Source organism: Podarcis liolepis (assembly GCF_965112155.1).
Source record: "Podarcis liolepis genome assembly, chromosome: 9".
NCBI classification, from domain to species: Eukaryota; Metazoa; Chordata; class Lepidosauria; order Squamata; family Lacertidae; genus Podarcis; species Podarcis liolepis.
Genome location: NC_139564.1, coordinates 9,693,479 through 9,712,280, shown reverse-complemented (window position 1 = coordinate 9,712,280; position 18,802 = coordinate 9,693,479). Strand labels below are relative to the sequence as shown.

General features: G+C 46.6%; 1 protein-coding gene across 1 annotated transcript in view; it reads right to left on the bottom strand.

The window, feature by feature from the left end:
• Nucleotides 1-18,802, bottom strand: part of GC (GC vitamin D binding protein) — a 41,698-nt gene that overhangs the window by 12,086 nt on the left and 10,810 nt on the right. Inside the window, exons 2-5 of the mRNA XM_083458845.1 lie at nucleotides 7,110-7,179; nucleotides 5,236-5,368; nucleotides 3,718-3,929; nucleotides 2,790-2,922 (exon numbers count right to left, since the gene is read on the bottom strand). Of these exons, the coding sequence (XP_083314971.1) occupies nucleotides 2,790-2,922; nucleotides 3,718-3,929; nucleotides 5,236-5,368; nucleotides 7,110-7,179 (548 nt within the window). The remainder of the gene's footprint in view (nucleotides 1-2,789; nucleotides 2,923-3,717; nucleotides 3,930-5,235; nucleotides 5,369-7,109; nucleotides 7,180-18,802) is intronic.

Sequence of the window (18,802 nt, the reverse complement as noted above, 5' to 3'; positions counted from 1 at the left end):
GGAACATTCCTTCCCAGAGTGAAAGAGAGAGCTCTGAGGAACAAGGGGAGTGGCAGGAAGGAGGAGACAGAAGGTTGCTTCCTTCACATGCGGAGAGTGAAGCGAGCCCCTCCTTGTTTGGATGCATCCAGGGAGTCGGTCCAGTATACCTGAAGGAGCGTCTCCACCCCCATCGTTCTGCCCGGACACTGAGGTCCAGCGCCGAGGGCCTTTGGGCGGTTCCCTCATTGCGAGAAGCCAAGTTACAGGGAACCAGGCAGAGGGCCTTCTTGGTAGTGGCACCCGCCCTGTGGAATGCCCTCCCACCAGATGTCAAAGAGAAAAATAACTACCAAACCTTTAGAAGACATCTGAAGGCAGCCCTGTTCAGGGAAGTTTTTAATGTTTAATAGGTCATTGTATTTTAGTGTTTTGTTGGAAGCCACCCAGAGTGGCTGGGGAAACCCAGCCAGATGGGCGGGGTATAAATAATAAATTGTTGTTATTGTTATTATTATTATTTGGCAGGCCCCCAGCTGGCTCCAGCCACCGGCCGGCAGCCGGGCGGAAGCCAGCAGAGATCAAGGGAAGTATATAAAAGGATGTCACATAGAGGAGGGAGAAAGGTTGTTTTCTGCTGCTCCTGAGAAGCGGACACGGAGCAATGGATCCAAACTACAAGAAAGAAGATTCCACCTAAACATTAGGAAGAACTTCCTGACAGTAAGAGCTGTTTGACAGTGGAATTTGCTGCCAAGGAGTGTGGTGGAGTCTCCTTCTTTGGAGGTCTTTAAGCAGAGGCTTGACAACCATATGTCAGGAGTGCTCTGATGGTGTTTCCTGCTTGGCAGGGGGTTGGACTCGATGGCCCTTGTGGTCTCTTCCAACTCTATGATTCTATGATTCTATGATTCTATAAGAACTCTTTGTAATGGAGGTGGTGGAGAGAGACATGTGTAAGCCTATTTACAGGCATTTATTCAGCATCAGGAACAAAGGGAAAAACATGTCTGCTTCCCTTTCGTGTCCAAGCAGACAGCAGTATAGCAAAAGCAATATACAACGAAAGTTCCCAGCAGACTGTGCTGGAAGTTAATAGACATGTGACATACAACAATCCACACATCTCTTCTAAAGGTGGAATGGAACTATATCCTAACACTCCCATCCCAGAAGGCAAGTCATAAATTTTCAGGACAGTGTCAGGCAGGCAGAGGGGCCGCAACTTTCAGACACGCTTTCAGGGGAGGAGGCACAAGCTGCTCATGAATCTCCTTGTACTAGAAGGATGTGCAGCGTTCAGGCTTGGTGTCAAGCCCACAAAAGGAGGAGCAGATGGCGTATTTCCTGTTGGAAAAGAGCCCACCCCCCCATTGGGCTCATCTGACCCTTCGAGTGCAGAAGCCTGAGCTGCGTGCTCGGAATGAACTATTGTGTAAATACCAATAAATCTGAAAATTATGAAAATGCCGGCCTGCCGTCTCTTGGTGTGAGAGGGAGATCGTATATCCTGACAGCGGGAATCAAATGTTTACCTCACAGAGATGTGAGAATCTCTGTGGTGACTCTTCATCAACTGCATTACAGGCAATGGCCAATTTACGCACATCAAATGGGCACGTGACTGTGAACATGCGCATTGTGCCGAACCCATTGGCAACTTTAAAAATGGCAAAAATGCCCCTAAAAGCGCCCAGAAAGGGCAAAATTTGCAAAAATCCTAGCAATCCCAGGAGCCTTTGCACCGACCTTTGAGGCCTGTGGAGAGTTGGCGTTTGAGCTAGGAGGTTTGGAGGGAGCGATTGTAGTGAGAGTTTGGCGTCTGGTAAGTTCTGCTGGGTTTTTCGAGGGTTTCCGGAGATTTAGAGGGTGTTTGCAGGCTTTTCCAATGGCGTTTCCAATATACGCAGTTTCACGTAACCGTGCGGTGCCTTGGAACGTAACCCTCGTGTAAATTGGGAGTTGCTTGTACTTTGAATAGTTCTGCACATGAGTCAAGGACAGCAAAAAGTGAGTTCCACCCAACTTCTCCAATGGAGAAGGTCTGTAGCCTAGTAGAAGAATATCTGATTGCATGCAGGAGGTCCCAGGTTCAAGCCCCAACATCGCCAGGTAGGTCTGGGAAGATTCCTGGGCTGAAACCCTGGAGAGCCATTGCTAGTCAGTGTAGCCAATACAGAGCTAGATCAGGCTTCCTCAACCTTGGCCCTCCAGATGTTTTGAGACTACAGTTCCCATCATCCCTGACCACTGGTCTTGCTATCTAGGGATCATGGGAGTTGTGGGCCAAAAACATCTGGAGGACCGAGGTTGAGGAAGCCTGAGCTAGACGGACCAGTGGTCTGGCTCAGTATAAGACAGTATCCTATGTTCCTAACTCTGTGGGTTTAAGCTTTTGACAGATACTGAGGTTGGGAGCAGGGCCAGCCCACCCATGAGACAAGGTGAGGCAACTGCCTCAGGTGGCAAGATCCACATGGGCAGCAGATCCAGACTCCAAGGAATGCACAATGGCAGGGAAGTGTGAGTTCTGGCACCCCTTCTTCTTCTTCTTCTTCTTCTTCTTCTTCTTCTTCTTCTTCTTCTTCTTCTTCTTCTTCTTCTTCAAACCCATTGCAAATATGCACAACATGGTGCCCTTAGGTGGCTGGCAATGCTACATAAGTGGAACAAATTGTGAAGCATCACTGAGAAGGCATTTGATGTGCTTGGTGCTTAAAGTTCATTTGTCAGGGAAATGGCTGCCGGCATCGGGCTGCAGCTGAATTGGAAATGCAATGCGTTTAGTCCTGAGAAAAGAAAGCACCTACCTCTTTTAAGAAGCAGACTGTGGGTTGCGCATGGATACAACATGTTCCGACGATGGACAAGTAGGTCGTTGTGGAGGCGATCAAGAGTGGCAAAGGTGTATGGCTATGGTCAATGGAAAACTCATACAGAAACCTAGAAAATGGACCACAAAGTAGAACATAAGTGATTGCATATCACAAGTGAGGTCAGCGAAATCTTTGCAGCTACTTCCATTGTCAGACTTCTCCAAGTGCCGAGTCTCCACATTTTATGCTGTAAAGGGATGGTAAATTTTAAACTCTACTAACTGGATGTTAACTCATAGAAGTGATAAGAGGAAGGATAAATAATAAATAATATCCTATCCAACCTCCAAATCCCTCCAATATTAAATCCCCAGCTGTGCAAAACAACAAGATAAAAACCCGTTTGTGGTTTTAAAGTTCTTTCTTGCTTCACAGACACCTCACTGAAAAGAACTTTGGGCAAACTGGAGAAAAAAATAAGTTTCTAGAAGGAAAATATATGGGGTGGTATATTTGCATTATAACAGACCCAGGAAGGAGCCATAGCTCAGTGGGTGGAGCACATCACATGCTTTAAGTGCAGAAGATCCCAGCTTTTCCTCTCTGTTGTTGAGAGTAGAAAACTAATTCTAGGCTGAAAAATCTCGCCTCCCCCCCCCGACTGCTGTTGGTGGACAGGAGTGAGCTACCTGGATCAATGATCTTGACTCAGCAGAAGGCAGCTTCATAGGGTGAGATTTGTAAGAACTAGAGTGGTACCTCTGGGTGCGAACGGGATCCATTCCGGAGGCCCGTTCACAACATGAGCAGAACGCAACCCGCGTCTGCAGGTCGCGATTTACCACTTCTGTGCATTCGCGTGACACTTCTGTGCATTCGTGGGACAGGTAAGCGGCACAGTTGAAATGCACACATGACTCACCTGTCTGCAAAGTCCTGGGGGTCCTTTCTGAAGGCCCCACATAGTTCTTCATTGGATGGCTCCACATATGTCTGGAACTCCTTGGGTGGGTGCTTCAAGGCTGCAAGGCAAAGCTTTCGTTCAAGGCCTTCCTCACGGCAACAGGCAGCTGTCCCTGGATGCTTCGGGAAAGGGTTATTTGGGTCACAGGATTTGGCTGAGAGTGCTAAAGACTGGGTGGGAGGAAGAGAGAGGGAAGGAAAAAAGAGGAAAAGGTTACAAGCTTGCCTAAGTACTACAGCCGCTGATACATAAGATCACAAGAAAAAACACTGTCTGATCAAAGCAAAAGGAAATCTAGGTGGAATCTACACACATACAGAAAACACTGTGAAATTGTGAACAGAATGTGAGTAAACTCTTTTTATACTTTTATAGAAGACTGTGTCATGTCTTATCTTTTATGAGGGAATAAGGGGGAAATACCAGAACAGTTATAATAGAGGCTTTAGTGAGCCTGAGCAAACACATCCGCTGAGTTTAAAAAGGGGAATGTTACTCTGCTAAATTGTAGAACTTGTTAACACAAGTTGGAAAGGATATAATCAAACAATAGACGCGGGTGGCGCTGTGGGTAAAACCTCAGCGCCTAGGACTTGCCGATCGCATGGTCGGCGGTTCGAATCCCCGCGGCGGGGTGAGCTCCCGTCGTTCGGTCCCAGCTCCTGCCCACCTAGCAGTTCAAAAGCACAATTAAGTGCAAGTAAATAAATAGGTACCGCTTTATAGCGGGAAGGTAAACGGCGTTTCCGTGTGCTGCTCTGGTGCCGGTTCGCCGGAGCAGCTTCGTCACGCTGGCCACGTGACCCGGAAGTGTCTGCGGACAGCGCTGGCTCCCGGCCTCTAGAGTGAGATGAGCGCACAACCCTAGAGTCTGTCAAGACTGGCCTGTACGGGCAGGGGTACCTTTACCTTTACCTAGATGCTCTCCTGCATCCCTGAACATTCCCACATGACCTTCCTCAAACCCCTGCTATAAATCAGTGTTGCATGCCTCTTCTCCTGCAGCGTCAGGAGAAGGGGTGTGTGTGATCTCCACCATTCCTCATCCGCCTTGCCCTCTTGAGTCCAATCCCTGACAGTTTGGAATGGAGCAGCCGAGCAGGAGCGCATGGGTGAACCAGCAGAGGCAGCCACTTCCCACGGCAGGGACAGCGGCCCCCTTGGGAGCTACCCCGAACTACCACGGTGGAGGTCCAAGCTCTGACAAGCACATCTGGCCAGCTGACTGGGGGGGGGGGAGGGAGGAAGGACAGCAAGTGCCCCGGCCATGATGCTGACATCTACGCTGCCACCAACTGTTGCTCACTGAGCCTGCCTGAGCGCATGCTGGCCTGACCTCGACTTGGAAGGAGCGTGGCATGATGAGGGGGCAGGGGAACCCCCCGTCACCTGCCATACCCCCCAATGTTCTCCTCAAGTTGGTACCACTTAGCACCGAGAAGGTCTGGGTGCACATATATGCTTGTGGAAGTGTACCTCTGTTGTGTAGCATTCCGGGTCAGCTCCCTCAACGCAGCATTTTTCCGCAAGGGCGACAATCTCCACCGCAATACTCTTGACTTCCTCAAAGGTGCTGTTGGTATACTTCCTGCTGTTCATGATAATTGCTCTGCGAACCAACAGGAGGGAAAGGGTATTATAATAATCTTAGTATAATCCAAAGTGCTGGTTTTGCCCTATGGAGCCTTAAATGGCTCAAGGACCACCTCTCTCCATATGAACCTACACAAACCCTGAGAGCATCCTTTGAGGCCCTCCTTCATGTGTCTCCTCCTTGAGAGGTCCAGATAGTGGCAACATGAGAATGGGCCTTTTCTGTGGTGGCTCCCCACTTGTGGAATGCTCTCCCCAGGGTGGTTTGCCTGGCACCTTCATTATATACCTTTATGAGCCAGGCGGAAATGTTCCTCTTCAACCAGGCGATACAATAACGACATGATACTATACAATACGTATCTACAATAATCTACAATAATCTACATAAGACATTCAAAAACCAACAAGCCTGCTATCCCAGCTATCCCAACCTGGTTAGCCCCTTAAAGACTCTGATACCCCATAATTAAATGCAATATACTCCCATAGAGACTCCTTACACAGCGTTTAAAACCAAAATTGCATTTGGATAGAAACTGTTTCTCAGGCGACTAGTTCTAGTCTTTGGCTGGTTAACATTTGATACCTTTAAAAATGTGTTGTGGGAAGGGGGTGGGGCTCATGGGTTTACTTTTCTTCCTATTTTTTATATCATGTACTTTGTGTTTTTTTATCTTGCATTTTTATGTTGTGAACTGCCCTGAGATCTATGGATGAAGGGCGGAATGCAAAATAAACAGACAGACAGACAGACAGACAGACAGACAGACAGACAAAATGACAAACATGGAATTGTGGAGTTGAAAGGGATCCCAAGGGCTTTGTTGCAATCAAGCAATATATCAATTTTGTTTAATAACAGTACAAATAAAACAAATATTTCCACGCTATGCTGTTGCCACCACCAGCAGCCAGCAAAACCCTAGACACAAAAAGCCATTCAATTCCACATTCTGGCAATCTCCACCCACAACGCAGTAGGTCTAGGACCCTCGTACCTACGGGACCGCCTCTCCTGGAGGATCTTATGGTCTTCAAAGAAAAACTTCTTGGAGATCCCGGGCCACAGAGAGGTTAGACTGGCCTCAACCAGAGCCAGGGCTTTTTTGGCCGTGGCCCCGATCTGGTGGAACGCTCTGTCACAAGAGACTAGGGCCCTGCGGGACTTGACATATTTCCACAGGGCCTGCAAGACAGAGCTGTTCCACCAGGCCTCTGGCCAAGGCACAGTCCTTTGGTAATCTTCATAGAACTCTAGCTCAATGGTTGCCATTAATTTGATTCTAGATTTTAGAATGTATTGATTTTAGAATATATTTCAATTACTTGATTGTGATTTTATGTAAACTGTGTTACTTTTATTGTTGTTAGTTGCTCTGAGCCTGGCTTTGGCTGGGGAGGGCGGGATATAAATACATAATAATAAATAAATAAATAAATAAATAAATAATAACTAAATAATTTATTATTATTATTATTATTATTATTATTATTATTATTATTATTATTCTCCCTCAGATCCAGCCTGCCTTACCAAATGGCTGTGTGATCCACCAAACTCTCTCCTTATTGGGTTCTGCTCTGGCTCCCCCCACCCGGCTTGGCTCAGTATTTTCAAAACCAAAGAGGGGCAGCCCTGTTCAGAAACAGATATTTGATATCTCCCTTTTACGACCAGAGCTTCCCCATTTTGGCTGGTCTGAAGGACAGCAGGTGTGCGGCTCTGAATAGGCGCCGCCTTCAAAAATACGTACAGAGAATGGAATTTGTCTTTCCCCAAGTGGTTGAATTCTTGACAGATTTTGTCTCTCATGTAATCCCGTCCTGAAAAACCAAACAGGAGGAAGAGCAATTAATTCAAAAGCCCGTTTGCATTTCAAAGAGCTACCATATCACCCCAGTTACTGTTATCATCATTGTCACCATGGAAGGGGGGGGGGAGGGAAAAAATAATGTATGAGACTATATGATTATATTGAAATTGCAAATAAAAACTTTATTTTTATTTTTTTAAATAGTCTTCCCCTCCATGAATTTGTTTAATCTTCCTTTAATGCAATCTAAGCTGGGGACCATCATTGTTGCCATTGGGAAGAAGTTCCATACTTAAACTCTGTTTTGTGTTCTTTCTTTTGTACGTCACATCTGATGTAGGTGGGGTGGCCCACAACACAACTGAAAGCATTTGTCCATCTTTCAAAGATGTGCCCATCTCCAGATTCCTGCAAGGTTGCCTGCTTGATAACAAGAAGAACATATGTTTGAAGAAGATTGGGAAATGTTTATTGAATATATGGGGGGAAACTGTGTATATTTGAAAACGTGGGCAGCATTCAGATAAATTCAACCGTGTAAATAAGTTTTGATGGATGCAATAATGGAAGATTCAATGGTTTAGCTTATATAAAATATGCAGGGATTTATGTTATGCAAAATGAAGCATGGGAAGGGAAGAAGAAGGGAAGTAATTGATATTTTAAGGTTGTTTAAATATTCTAAAATGTAAAACAGAAAATGTAATAAAATTTTTTTGGGGGGGGGGGATGTTGCTTGCTTGATAATGGCCGAGCTTAAAGATCCTGAAAGCATGTTGCTGTTTATTCTTCAATAACTCCAGGTTAGGAACAGTTTCTGGAAGATGGCTTACACCTTTGGAGAGGCGTAAGTCACAACTTAAAGGCAGCTCACTGTTTCAGCAATTGCCACCGAGTGCTTATGGCACTGAAATGATTCTTGACAATCACCAAGGGGAAGATATTTTATCCTAAACCCACCTCTCTCGTTTCCTCCCCTCCAGGGCCCCAATTTCCATAATTCCTCTCTCGCCTCCTCTTGATTCATTAAGGCTAATAGGGCTGGAGAATGTAATAAAATAAAAAATCCCAGCATCCTTTTTACCACTGCTTCTTTCATCCTCACTGCACATTTTGGAAATGAGTATGTTATGTTCTAGAAGCAAAAGCTGAGAATTTCAAAGGGAAATTGATGTTTCTGCTCATTAATTCTGGGCGAAGGCTTCGTGTAGAGAGAGAGAGAGCATGGAAACCCGAACAATGAAGGAAGGATTTGTGCTCTCTTCTGGGCACTTTGAGACTGTCATTCTTCGCAGTCGAAACAAAAAATAATAATATTTCCCCCCCCCCCATTCCAGTAGCACCTTAGAGACCAACTAAATTTGTTATTGGTATGAGCTTTTGTGTACATGCACACTTCTTCAGATACACTGAAACAGAAGTCAGCAGACCCTTATATGTAGTGAGAGGGTGGGGAGGGATATTACTCAGAAGGGTTTGGGGAGTTGCGGGATTCAAGGTAGTTTTGTGCAGTTAAAGTAGGTGAAAATACTCTGGCGGTTGAAATCCACTTTAAACAATGGAATTTGACTTTTTTTGTGTGTGCCACCTGGCGAGTGAAAAGAGAAATGCCTAGAAAAGTGTCAGGCGAATGAAAGATGAATGGGAAGATGTACAAACACCCCACATGCAAATCAAGCTGCGTGCTCATGAATCATTGACATCTGTCTGTTTTGAGAGACAATGGAGTGTGCCTCTGGGGGTGAAGTCAAACAGCTGCATTAGCAGCACTGAAGTGACCTCCCTGGGGTGCAAGGCTGGGCAGTGTGGATGGAGGTGCTGGGCTGCCCAGACAACAAGACCCTCACTGCTGAGGCTCAAAGGAAAGCAGAGCAATACATTTGGCACCAGCTTGGCTCTAGGAGCCGCCGGAAGGTGCCATCTTAGGGACTCCACTCCCGATGTGTGTAGGGTTTACTCCTTTTTTTATAAAAAATAATCTTTATTAATTTAAATCACACACTTTTATAAAGAATTTACAATCTCATACTACAAAAAGAAAATTAAAGAAAAAACAATTAAGAAAAAAGAAAAGGAAATACAGAAAAAAGAAAGAAGGAAAAGCAAATTTACGTACATAAAAATCCTTAATCTTCCTAATTAATACTTAATTAAACACTTAAATAAAAAAGACTTCTGACAAAACGAGCCTTCCAATCATTCTCATTGTACTGTTTATACTGTTGTTGTTTTTTCGCACAGTTTTATATTCTTGAATATTGTTGCCATCTACTCCACAAACGGTATTTGTTGTGTTTACAAGTATCACTCAAGTTCTGCTGATATGGTGTGATTGGCACAATATGTTCTTATATAATCCTTAAATATTCTCCATTCTCCAAATATTTTCTGGTTCAATACTCCTCTAACTCTTCCCGTCAGTGTAGGGTTCACTCCTTAGCCTTTACTTCTCCTGAAGATATCCCACAAGGAAGGGGAGGTTTAGGGTCAGAGTTTTTCTCCTAGATGGGCTACCTACCCAGGTTTATGATGTTAATGGTTTCAGAACTCACAGGGTTAAAGAGTTCTGTGGTGACGTCTCTTCCCTGAGGCGTGGTTAGAAACTTCTATGGGAGTGGCTTGACTCCGAGAGTTTGAGTCTGGTTTCGTTTTCGCGGAGAGAGGATGCAAGATGTGTCAGTTCTCGCCGGGTTGATTTAAGAGCTGTTTTACTTCATGATTAAAGGCAAGAGAAGATAAAGAAAGCCTTTGTGTGTGTCTGGATTTATTACCCACATGCTGCAATTGCTTCGACCGCTGTGTTTATCTCTGCTACCGGCAAGAGGGAGAGGCAGGAAGGATCTTTGGATCAGCACGACAGGCTGCAGAGCTGCACAGGGAAGTGTGCTGGACTCCATGTTTGTTTTTCTTGGAACTCATGGCAACTCTGACTTCTCCGTTGCCATAGGTTATGGATCCGTGCCAAAGCTTTGAAGCATTGCAGGAACGTCCCACATGTGGGGGAGCCAGCAGGAAAGTTGCTGGGGCCAGCCGGAGCTGTCTTTGAGGCTGGAAGGAGCTCGCTGGGGAGGAGAGCCGATCTGCCGGAGGCCGGAGGAAGCTGGTGCTGTCGTGAGTAAGCTTACCCCGGGGGAGGAGGAGATGGCTCAGTCCCAGGAACATGGCTTTGAGCTTAAGCTGCCATGTGAGAAGTTAACAATCCAGACGTGGCTGGAGTGGAGTTATTTAGCAGAGTTGTCCCTAGTGGGAGCCAATCTCTGGGAATTGGTCACACCGATGTCTACGTCAGCTGGGGCAGTTACAAGCCAACGTGAAGCTGAGGAGCGTGTGATGGCGTTTTTGGCTGAGAACGTGAGTGCTGATTTGAGGCCTGTAGTTCTGGATGCAAGGAAACCTGCGGTCGCTTGGCTAGCTCTACAGGAAGTGTGCAACGCTGGGGGCGGAAGCAAGGGCCGGGAGATGGCTGCATCAGAACAGGGAAGGCCAGAGGGCACTGATCACCTTCGTGGAAGCCAGTGCACAGCTGGGAAAGGCTGTGGGACCCCTAAGGGGGGTCAAGGGGACTATCACTACTGCAACGTGTCTGCGTGAGGAGCTTGGAGAGAGGCGAGCTGCTGGGGGCCCTTTACCTACCACTGGGGGTGCAGGAAAGCGTCCTGGGAGCCCTGTAAGCAGTGGGGGGGCGGTGAGCAGTAAAAGCTCAGAAAAGCCTCTTTTTCCAAAGGCTGCCAAGAGTTGTTTGCGTCGAAAGTCGAAGCCTGGGAAACAGGACACTGCTAGATGCGTCAAGGTCAGCCATCTGCTGCAGAGGAAGATAAGGCCTGCAGAGTTGTCTGGGAGCTCTGAGAGAAGTCCAGTCTTCAGAGCAACGCAGGATGTTGTGGTTTCGGACGCTGCCAAGGACAGAGGCAGCGGGACGTTTGTTGGCATGGCAACTTTGAAAAAACAATTCCAGCAGGGACACAGCTGTGAAGTTTATAATCGACAGTGAAGCCAGTCACCACCTGATTGGAGAGACGCCTGCTGGGGGGCTGCGGGACTGCAGGGCTGTTTTGGATGGGAAAATTGTGCAGTTTGCAAACGGTTCCCAAAAGCAGGTTTCTGAAATAGTTGACGTGTATATTCCTTTTTTGCAGGCGCAGCTGAAGATCTACGTTGTACCGGGAATGCATTGTTGTCTGTTATCTGTACCAGCTCTTGTGAAGCAGGGGTTCAAAATTTGCTTTGAAAATGACACCTGTTCCATTTTCAGAGGAGGGAGACAACTGGTCAACGTGCAGAGGGAGAACAATGTCTTTGTTCTGGAGTCACCTCTGGAGGGTTGTGGGAATGCTGGAAAAGCACAGGTGCAGTGTGCTAAGGTTCCCAGTCATGTGCAAAAGCTGCACAGGTGCACAAAAGGGTGCAAACTCCGGAAATGTGGGAGGAGGTCCCAAGGGTGCAGGGCATGCAAAGATGCAAAGGTGCTTGGTTTTCCCGGGTTTGGGAGGGTAGCCAAAGAGCCCTTTGAGCTGGTTCACACAGATCTGTCAGGACCCAAGAGGTCTGAGAGTCTGGGTGGGACCAGGTATGTGCTGTCGCTGACAGGTGACCACAGCCAGGTTGGCTGGTGTTTCTCTCTCAAATCACAGGGGGAGGTGGCGCAACTGATCCAGGATTGGGTTGCGGAGGTGGAACGAAGGTTCTCCACCAAGGTGCAAGAGTTCAGGAGCGACCGAGGGTCACAGTTCGCTGGGTCTGCTCTGAAGGAGTTCTTCAAGGAAAAGGGAATTCGTCACCAGGTGACGGGTGCAAAGTCTCCTCAAGAGAGAGGCTTGGCAGAGCACAGGAGTGAAGCAATGGCTGGAGTTGTCAGGGTTTTACTATGTGACTCTGGGCTGCCTCAGAGCTTTTGGAGTGAGGCTTGGAAATTTGCCAGCTTTGTTTTTAACAGGTCCTACAATCACGATGTAGGTGACACACCGCATTTTCTGTTGCACAAGAGGAAGCCACAGGTGCACTTCTTCCATTCGTTCGGTTCTAGGGCTTCAGTGCCAAGACCAACAGCGCAACGGAAGGAGGGTGGTCCTAGGTGTCAGGACATGATCTTCTGTGGGTATGATCCTGCAACAAATGGGTGGAAGTTTGCATACCCAGAGGGTGATCAGACCAAGCTGCTGGTCAGCAAGCATGCTGAGTTCTTTGAGCAGGGTGGTTGGTCACAGCCTAGGTATGGTCCTGATTTTCTCTCAGAATGCTTGTCCGATTCTGAGGGGGAGGAAAGGGAGGCAGAGGCTGAACCCGGTGATGGGGACCAAGTCCAGGGTCAGGGGTCAGGGCAGGTTTGGGCATCTCCAAGGGTTGTGAAAGGAATGTCCAGGTGTGAGGCTTCATCTCCGGTAAGCGTAATGGAGAAAGCTCACGGACGGGTTGTCAAGTCAGAGGGGGAAAAGTCTGACGGAGGAGACACAACTGCTGGCCCAGGTGGGTCAGAGGGGTTTCAGGTCACGGGTGCGTGGGAAAGTGTCGCACAGTGTGATTCTGGGAATGTTGAAGGGGTTCAACAATTGCCTGGGATAGAAGCCAGTGGGAGGCAAAAGGCAATGGGAGGTGAGTTGAACTCAAAGAGGTCTGTAAATAGGGGTTCACAGTTTCCCTCAGGGTTCGAGACGAGAGGGGGTGTTAATGGTTTCAGAACTCACAGGGTTAAAGAGTTCTGTGGTGACGTCTCTTCCCTGAGGCGTGGTTAGAAACTTCTATGGGAGTGGCTTGACTCCGAGAGTTTGAGTCTGGTTTCGTTTTCGCGGAGAGAGGATGCAAGATGTGTCAGTTCTCGCCGGGTTGATTTAAGAGCTGTTTTACTTCATGATTAAAGGCAAGAGAAGATAAAGAAAGCCTTTGTGTGTGTCTGGATTTATTACCCACATGCTGCAATTGCTTCGACCGCTGTGTTTATCTCTGCTACCGGCAAGAGGGAGAGGCAGGAAGGATCTTTGGATCAGCACGACAGGCTGCAGAGCTGCACAGGGAAGTGTGCTGGACTCCATGTTTGTTTTTCTTGGAACTCATGGCAACTCTGACTTCTCCGTTGCCATAGATGATCCCCATCTGCCACTCAGTTCTCTCTACAGCATGTTTAGAAACAGCCTTCTCTTGAAAATTGAAGTTACAGATAGGTAGCTGTGTTGGTCTGCCATAGTCAAAATAAAAAAATTCCTTCCAGTAGCACCTTAAAGACCAACTAAGTTAGTTCTTGGTATGAGCTTTCGTGTGCATGCACATTTCTTCAGATTTCTTGGTATGAGCTTTCGTGTGCATGCACACTTCTTCAGATAGAAAGCTCATACCAAGAACTAACTTAGTTGGTCTTTAAGGGGCTACTGTGTATCTGAAGAAGTGTGCATGCACACGAAAGCTCATACCAAGAACTAACTTAGTTGGTCTTTAAGGTGCTACTGGAAGGAATTTTTTTATTTTGAAAATTGAACCCACTCTTAGTCTCATCCACTCAATTTGCCAGAGCCTGTCTGTGAAGCAGGACCAGTGAGGAGTTTAGTCTAGGATGCATACTGAGAGGGCCAGATAGAGAGGGCTGGAGGGCCACTTTTGACCCTGAGAATGACCCCCACCACCACTGCCTTAGAGCAATAATAATGAGAAAACAGAAAGATTACAATTTCTGTTTCAGGAAGCCGTTCAGCACAGAGGCTGAGGGCATTGGAGAGTAGAAACTAGCAAAGAGGTAGAGAAACAGGCAAGAAAATAATAATAACCGATATTGAGTTGGTCTGTATAAGTTTGGAAAACAAGCATCTTAGAAAAAAAAAGACTGATAAAATAAATATGCATTATTAAAAATGCAGGTTAGTCTACAGAAGTGGAGAATAGAGAAAGAGGAGAGAATGCGAAGATGGTATTTCAGGGAAATAATAAAATAAGTAAAACTAAAAGCAACAATATCGGCGCCATCCGGGTACTCCCAGCAGTATTTTCAACGAAGGGAAACAAATGAGTGAAAAGTAGACTCGGCTCCTTGAAAATAAATGGAGGAGGGTGCAAAGGAAAAAAGAGAGGTTCATTAAATGCAGTATAAAAAGGAAACAAGAAAGTATGGGAGTGTCAGAGAATTCAGCATACATAATATTCACTTTGAAGGTGCATTACTCTAGTCTATAAGTAAATAAACAGAGGCAATCCATGAAGTGCCAAAAGCTGTAAGAAGCAGGTGGGATTCTTCGTCTTTTTGAAGCAACATTTGAGAAAAAGTTAGAATGCGTGCAAGATCTTGCAGAGCAAGAGAGTTCTACAGGCAGAGATGTGGAATCAGTGACTCTTCGGAAGTTGTTAGACTCTGTCTCCCATCAGTCCCAGCCCGCACAGCCAGCGGTCAGGGAAGATGGGAGCTGTTGTCCAACAGATAACTAGAAGGCTCCTGGCTCCTCATTCCTGCTCCATACTTGCACCAAATTGAACATTTGAAATTGTTTCACAATGGCTATAGGTTCTGCTGAAGATGGTATCAGAGTGGAAAGGAGAAAGTCCAACAGTGAATTCCTGTGAATTTTATAAAATGTATACAGTGCTTGATTGCAGAGAAAAATTCAAAGTGTTTTACTCAAACACTGTTTTACAATTTTGTGTTGTACGTTCCCCTTCCTGAGTGGTAGTACCCAACTTCTTTTAGAGCAGTGGTTCCCGTGTGAGGAGGTGGGATTAACTAAAGGGGGCACCAAGAGCAGTGGCATAGCGTGGGCTGCCAGTGCCCAGGGCAGCTTGGAGAGCAGGGTGGGAAGAAGGGAAGCGTACTGAGTATGCACGTGCATTCAATTGCCTAAAGGTGTCCATGTCACCCAGGAGCAGGGCCAGTTCACTCCAGCGGAGATCCCTCTGTGGGCCGAATCACGCCCCCCCCCCACGATTTCCAGTGTCTGTGTCTGTGCAGACACGATTTCTGGTGCCACGAAAGCGAGTCCCTGCACCGCGCTGTGCCGGTTTAGTGCAGCATGCGGAGACTCACCGAGGGGGTGGCTCGGTTTGGGGGTGGCTTATGGGCTGGTTAAATGACCCCCGTGGGCCGCTTGTGGTCCATGGGACATAGGCTGCCGATCCCTGCCCAGGAGATAGCAGGTGCAGAGATAAGAAAAGAAGAGTTGTTCCATTGTTGGGAAAGGTCACTTCCTGGTTTGTATAGAGAAGCTGTTTTTACTACTACTACTACTACTACTACTACTACTACTACTGCTACTACTATATTATTTATACCCCACCTATCTGGCTGAGTTTCCCCAGCCACTCTGGGCAGTTCCCAATCAAATGTTAAAAACAGTACAGCATTAAATATTAAAAACTTCCCTAAACAGGGCTGCCTTCAGATGTCTTTTAAAAATAAGATAGCTGCTTATTTCCTTGACATCTGAAGGGAGGGCGTTCCACAGGGCACGTGCCACTACCGAGAAGACCCTCTGTCTGGCTCCCTATAACCTCACTTCTCGCAATGAGGGAACCACCAGAAGGCCCTCGGCGCTGGATCTCAGTGTCCGGGCTGAACAATGGGGGTGGAGACTCTCCTTCAGGTATACAGGATCGAGGCCAACAACAGAAGCACATTGAGACTGCACCGGGTGTTGAAATTTTGTGCCCCTAACAATTTTGCACCCAGGGCAACTGTTCATGTCACCCCCTCCACACTACTCCTAAGAGGGAAGGGGGTGGTAGAGGGGTCACAGAAGTTGAACCCCTTCATCCCATAAACTCATGCCCTATGCCTCCTACCATTATTCAAAATAGCGGTTTGCACAACCCACTGAGACAACAACACAATGAAATTCAAGACAGTAACAATTGGGTGCACATTGATTGAAAATCCAATTGAAACTATTCAGTTTAATTCATTCAACAAAACTGATGAACTTGATTCAGTGATACTAGCTGTTCAAAGTCTCATAGTCATTTACACCTTCAGTACCCCCTGCCTCTTAGTGCCACTTCCCAGGTAATTGCACTGCCCCACAGAGGGTAGTACTGCCCACTGTGAGAAACCCACACTTAACAGATGTGCCTTATCATGCTGGTTTGGGGTCTAGACTATCCTGTTGCTTCTCTTGCCCCTTGCCTGTTAACAAAAGGGAGAAGGAGATTTCTGTTCCGGTAAGAACCCGAAGAGGGCACTATTGCGACGCACATTGTTGAAAGAGGATTTGCTAGCGCATATTGTTCTGGCTGGAAATATCCCGGAGAAACATACAGAAGTCAATATGATTCAAATGAAATAACACACTGCGTCTCCATTATGAAACCTCAAAAGAGAATATTGCAACTCACGTAGCTTCCATTTGTGCTGAAGGGCTTATTAATGAATAGCTAATCTCACCAAGTAGCTGCGTAAGTGTGCCGGCTCGGCCTCCGGAGAGACGGCCATCGGTTTAAATGCAAGTGGGGAATCTGGGGAAACGGTGGTGGCTTTTACATCCACTTTTACATTCAATTCCATGGAGTATTTCTCTCCCGAGAAGACTGTTTGAATCGAAACCTGGGCTATATTTGCAGATGTGTTGTTTAGTCATGTCCGACTCTTTGTGACCCCATGGACCAGAGCATGCCAGGCACTCCTGTTGTTTAGTCATTTAGTCATGTCCGACTCTTCGTGACCCCATGGACCAGAGCACGCCAGGCACTCCTGTCTTCCACTGCCTCCCGCAGTTTGGTCAAACTCATGCTGGTAGCTTTGAGAACACTGTCCAACTATCTCGTCCTCTGTCGTCCCCTTCTCCTTGTGCCCTCCCTCTTTCCCAACATCAGGGTCTTTTTCAGGGAGTTGTCTCTTCTCATGAGGTGGCCAAAGTATTGGAGCCTCAGCTTCAGGATCTGTCCTTCCAGTGAGCACTCAGGGCTGATTTCCTTCAGAATGGATAGGATGGATCTTCTTGCACTCCATGGGACTCTCAAGGGTCTCCTCCCACACCTTAATTCAAAAGCATCAATTCTTCGGCGATCAGCCTTCTTTATGGTCCAGCTCTCACTTCCATGCATCTCTACTGGGAAAACCATAGCTTTAACTAGATGGACCTTTGTCGGCAAGGTGATGTCTCTGCTTTTTAAGGTGCTGTCTAGGTTTGTTTGCAGATATTTGCAGATACATACCGTGTTTTGATTTGTATGCTAGTCCTCCCCATCCAAACAACACATCTGCAAATATTTTTTTTTTTTTTGCTTCCAAGTTTTCAAAAGTTTCTGCTCCTGTTGTGAAGATCAGTCATAGAATCATATAGTTGGAAGGAAACATGAGGATCATCTAGTCCAAACCCCTGCAATGCGGGAATGTGCAGCTGTCCCTTATGGGAATCGAACCTACAACCTTGGCGTTATCGGCACCATGCTCTAACCAACTGAGCTGTCCAGTAACATAGGTAGGAACACAGAAAGCTGCCTCATACTGAGTCACACTATTGGTCCATCTAGCTCAGTAATCTCTGCAATGACTGGTAGCAGTCAGAGGGATCCTCTAACCCAGCGGTTCTCAACCTGTGGGTCCCCAGATGTTGTTGGACTACAACTCCCATCATTCCTAGCTAGCAAGGCCAGAGCTCAGGGATGATGGGAGTTGTAGTCCAAAAACATCTGGGGACCCACAGGTTGAGAACCGCTGCTAACCTGAAGATGCCAGGCATCGAACTTTTGGCATGCAAAGCTGATGATCAGCCACCGAGCTATGACCCTTCCATAGTTTTTGGGTTAACTGGGTTCTGGAATTGTAGCCATGGGAGAGATGGTGGTGCTGCAGAAGGGAGCACAACTCCGGGACATTTTGTAGAGGAGGTATCACAGAACCAGAGCATTCACAGTGCTGGTTTTGACCTATGAAGACTTAAGTGACTCAGGGTCACAATACTTCAAGGACCACCTCTCTCCATATGAACTGACCCCCACCCTGCGATCACCTTCTGAGGCCCTTCTTTGTGTGTCTCCTCCTCGAGAGATCTGGAGGGTGGCAACACGAGAACGCAGTGGTTTCCCATTAGTGGAATCCTCTCCCAGGGGAAGTTCACTATTCACCTTTAGGCACCAGACAAAAATGTTCCTCTTTAACCAGGCCTTTGGCTGATTAACATCCTTTGTCCTTTTAAATGTGTTTGTGTGTGGGGAGTAGTATTCATTTGTGCTTTTTTTGTTCTTGGTTTTATTATGTCTTTTGTGTTTTTCTTTTGTTGTTTTGTTTTTTAATGTTGTTTTGTTATTTTGATGCTGTGAATCACCCTGAGATCTACAGATGAAGGGCAGTATACAATTTTAATTAATAACAAATTTAATTTAATTTGTATCATCATCATCATAACACAGGAGGTCCCACGTTCAGTCTCAGGCATCACCAGTAAGGACTGGGAGACACAGATTATTGAGACTTTACAGATCTCACACCGTAGCAGTGGCAGCAATTGGAACAAATGCTATCCAGCAGCAGTAGTAGCAGCAGCAACAACAACAGCAAAAAGCTTGTTTTTATCTACAGCTTAATAAGTGAGCATCACTCCGGCACTGAAATGCCTTTTATTTCTGGTAAATTGCTGCAAGGATTTCTCAATCTAGCATAGGACTAGTACACCCTGCACACGTATTTTCTGTTTGGTCAAGGCCGTCTTGTGCAATTGAGAAGGACA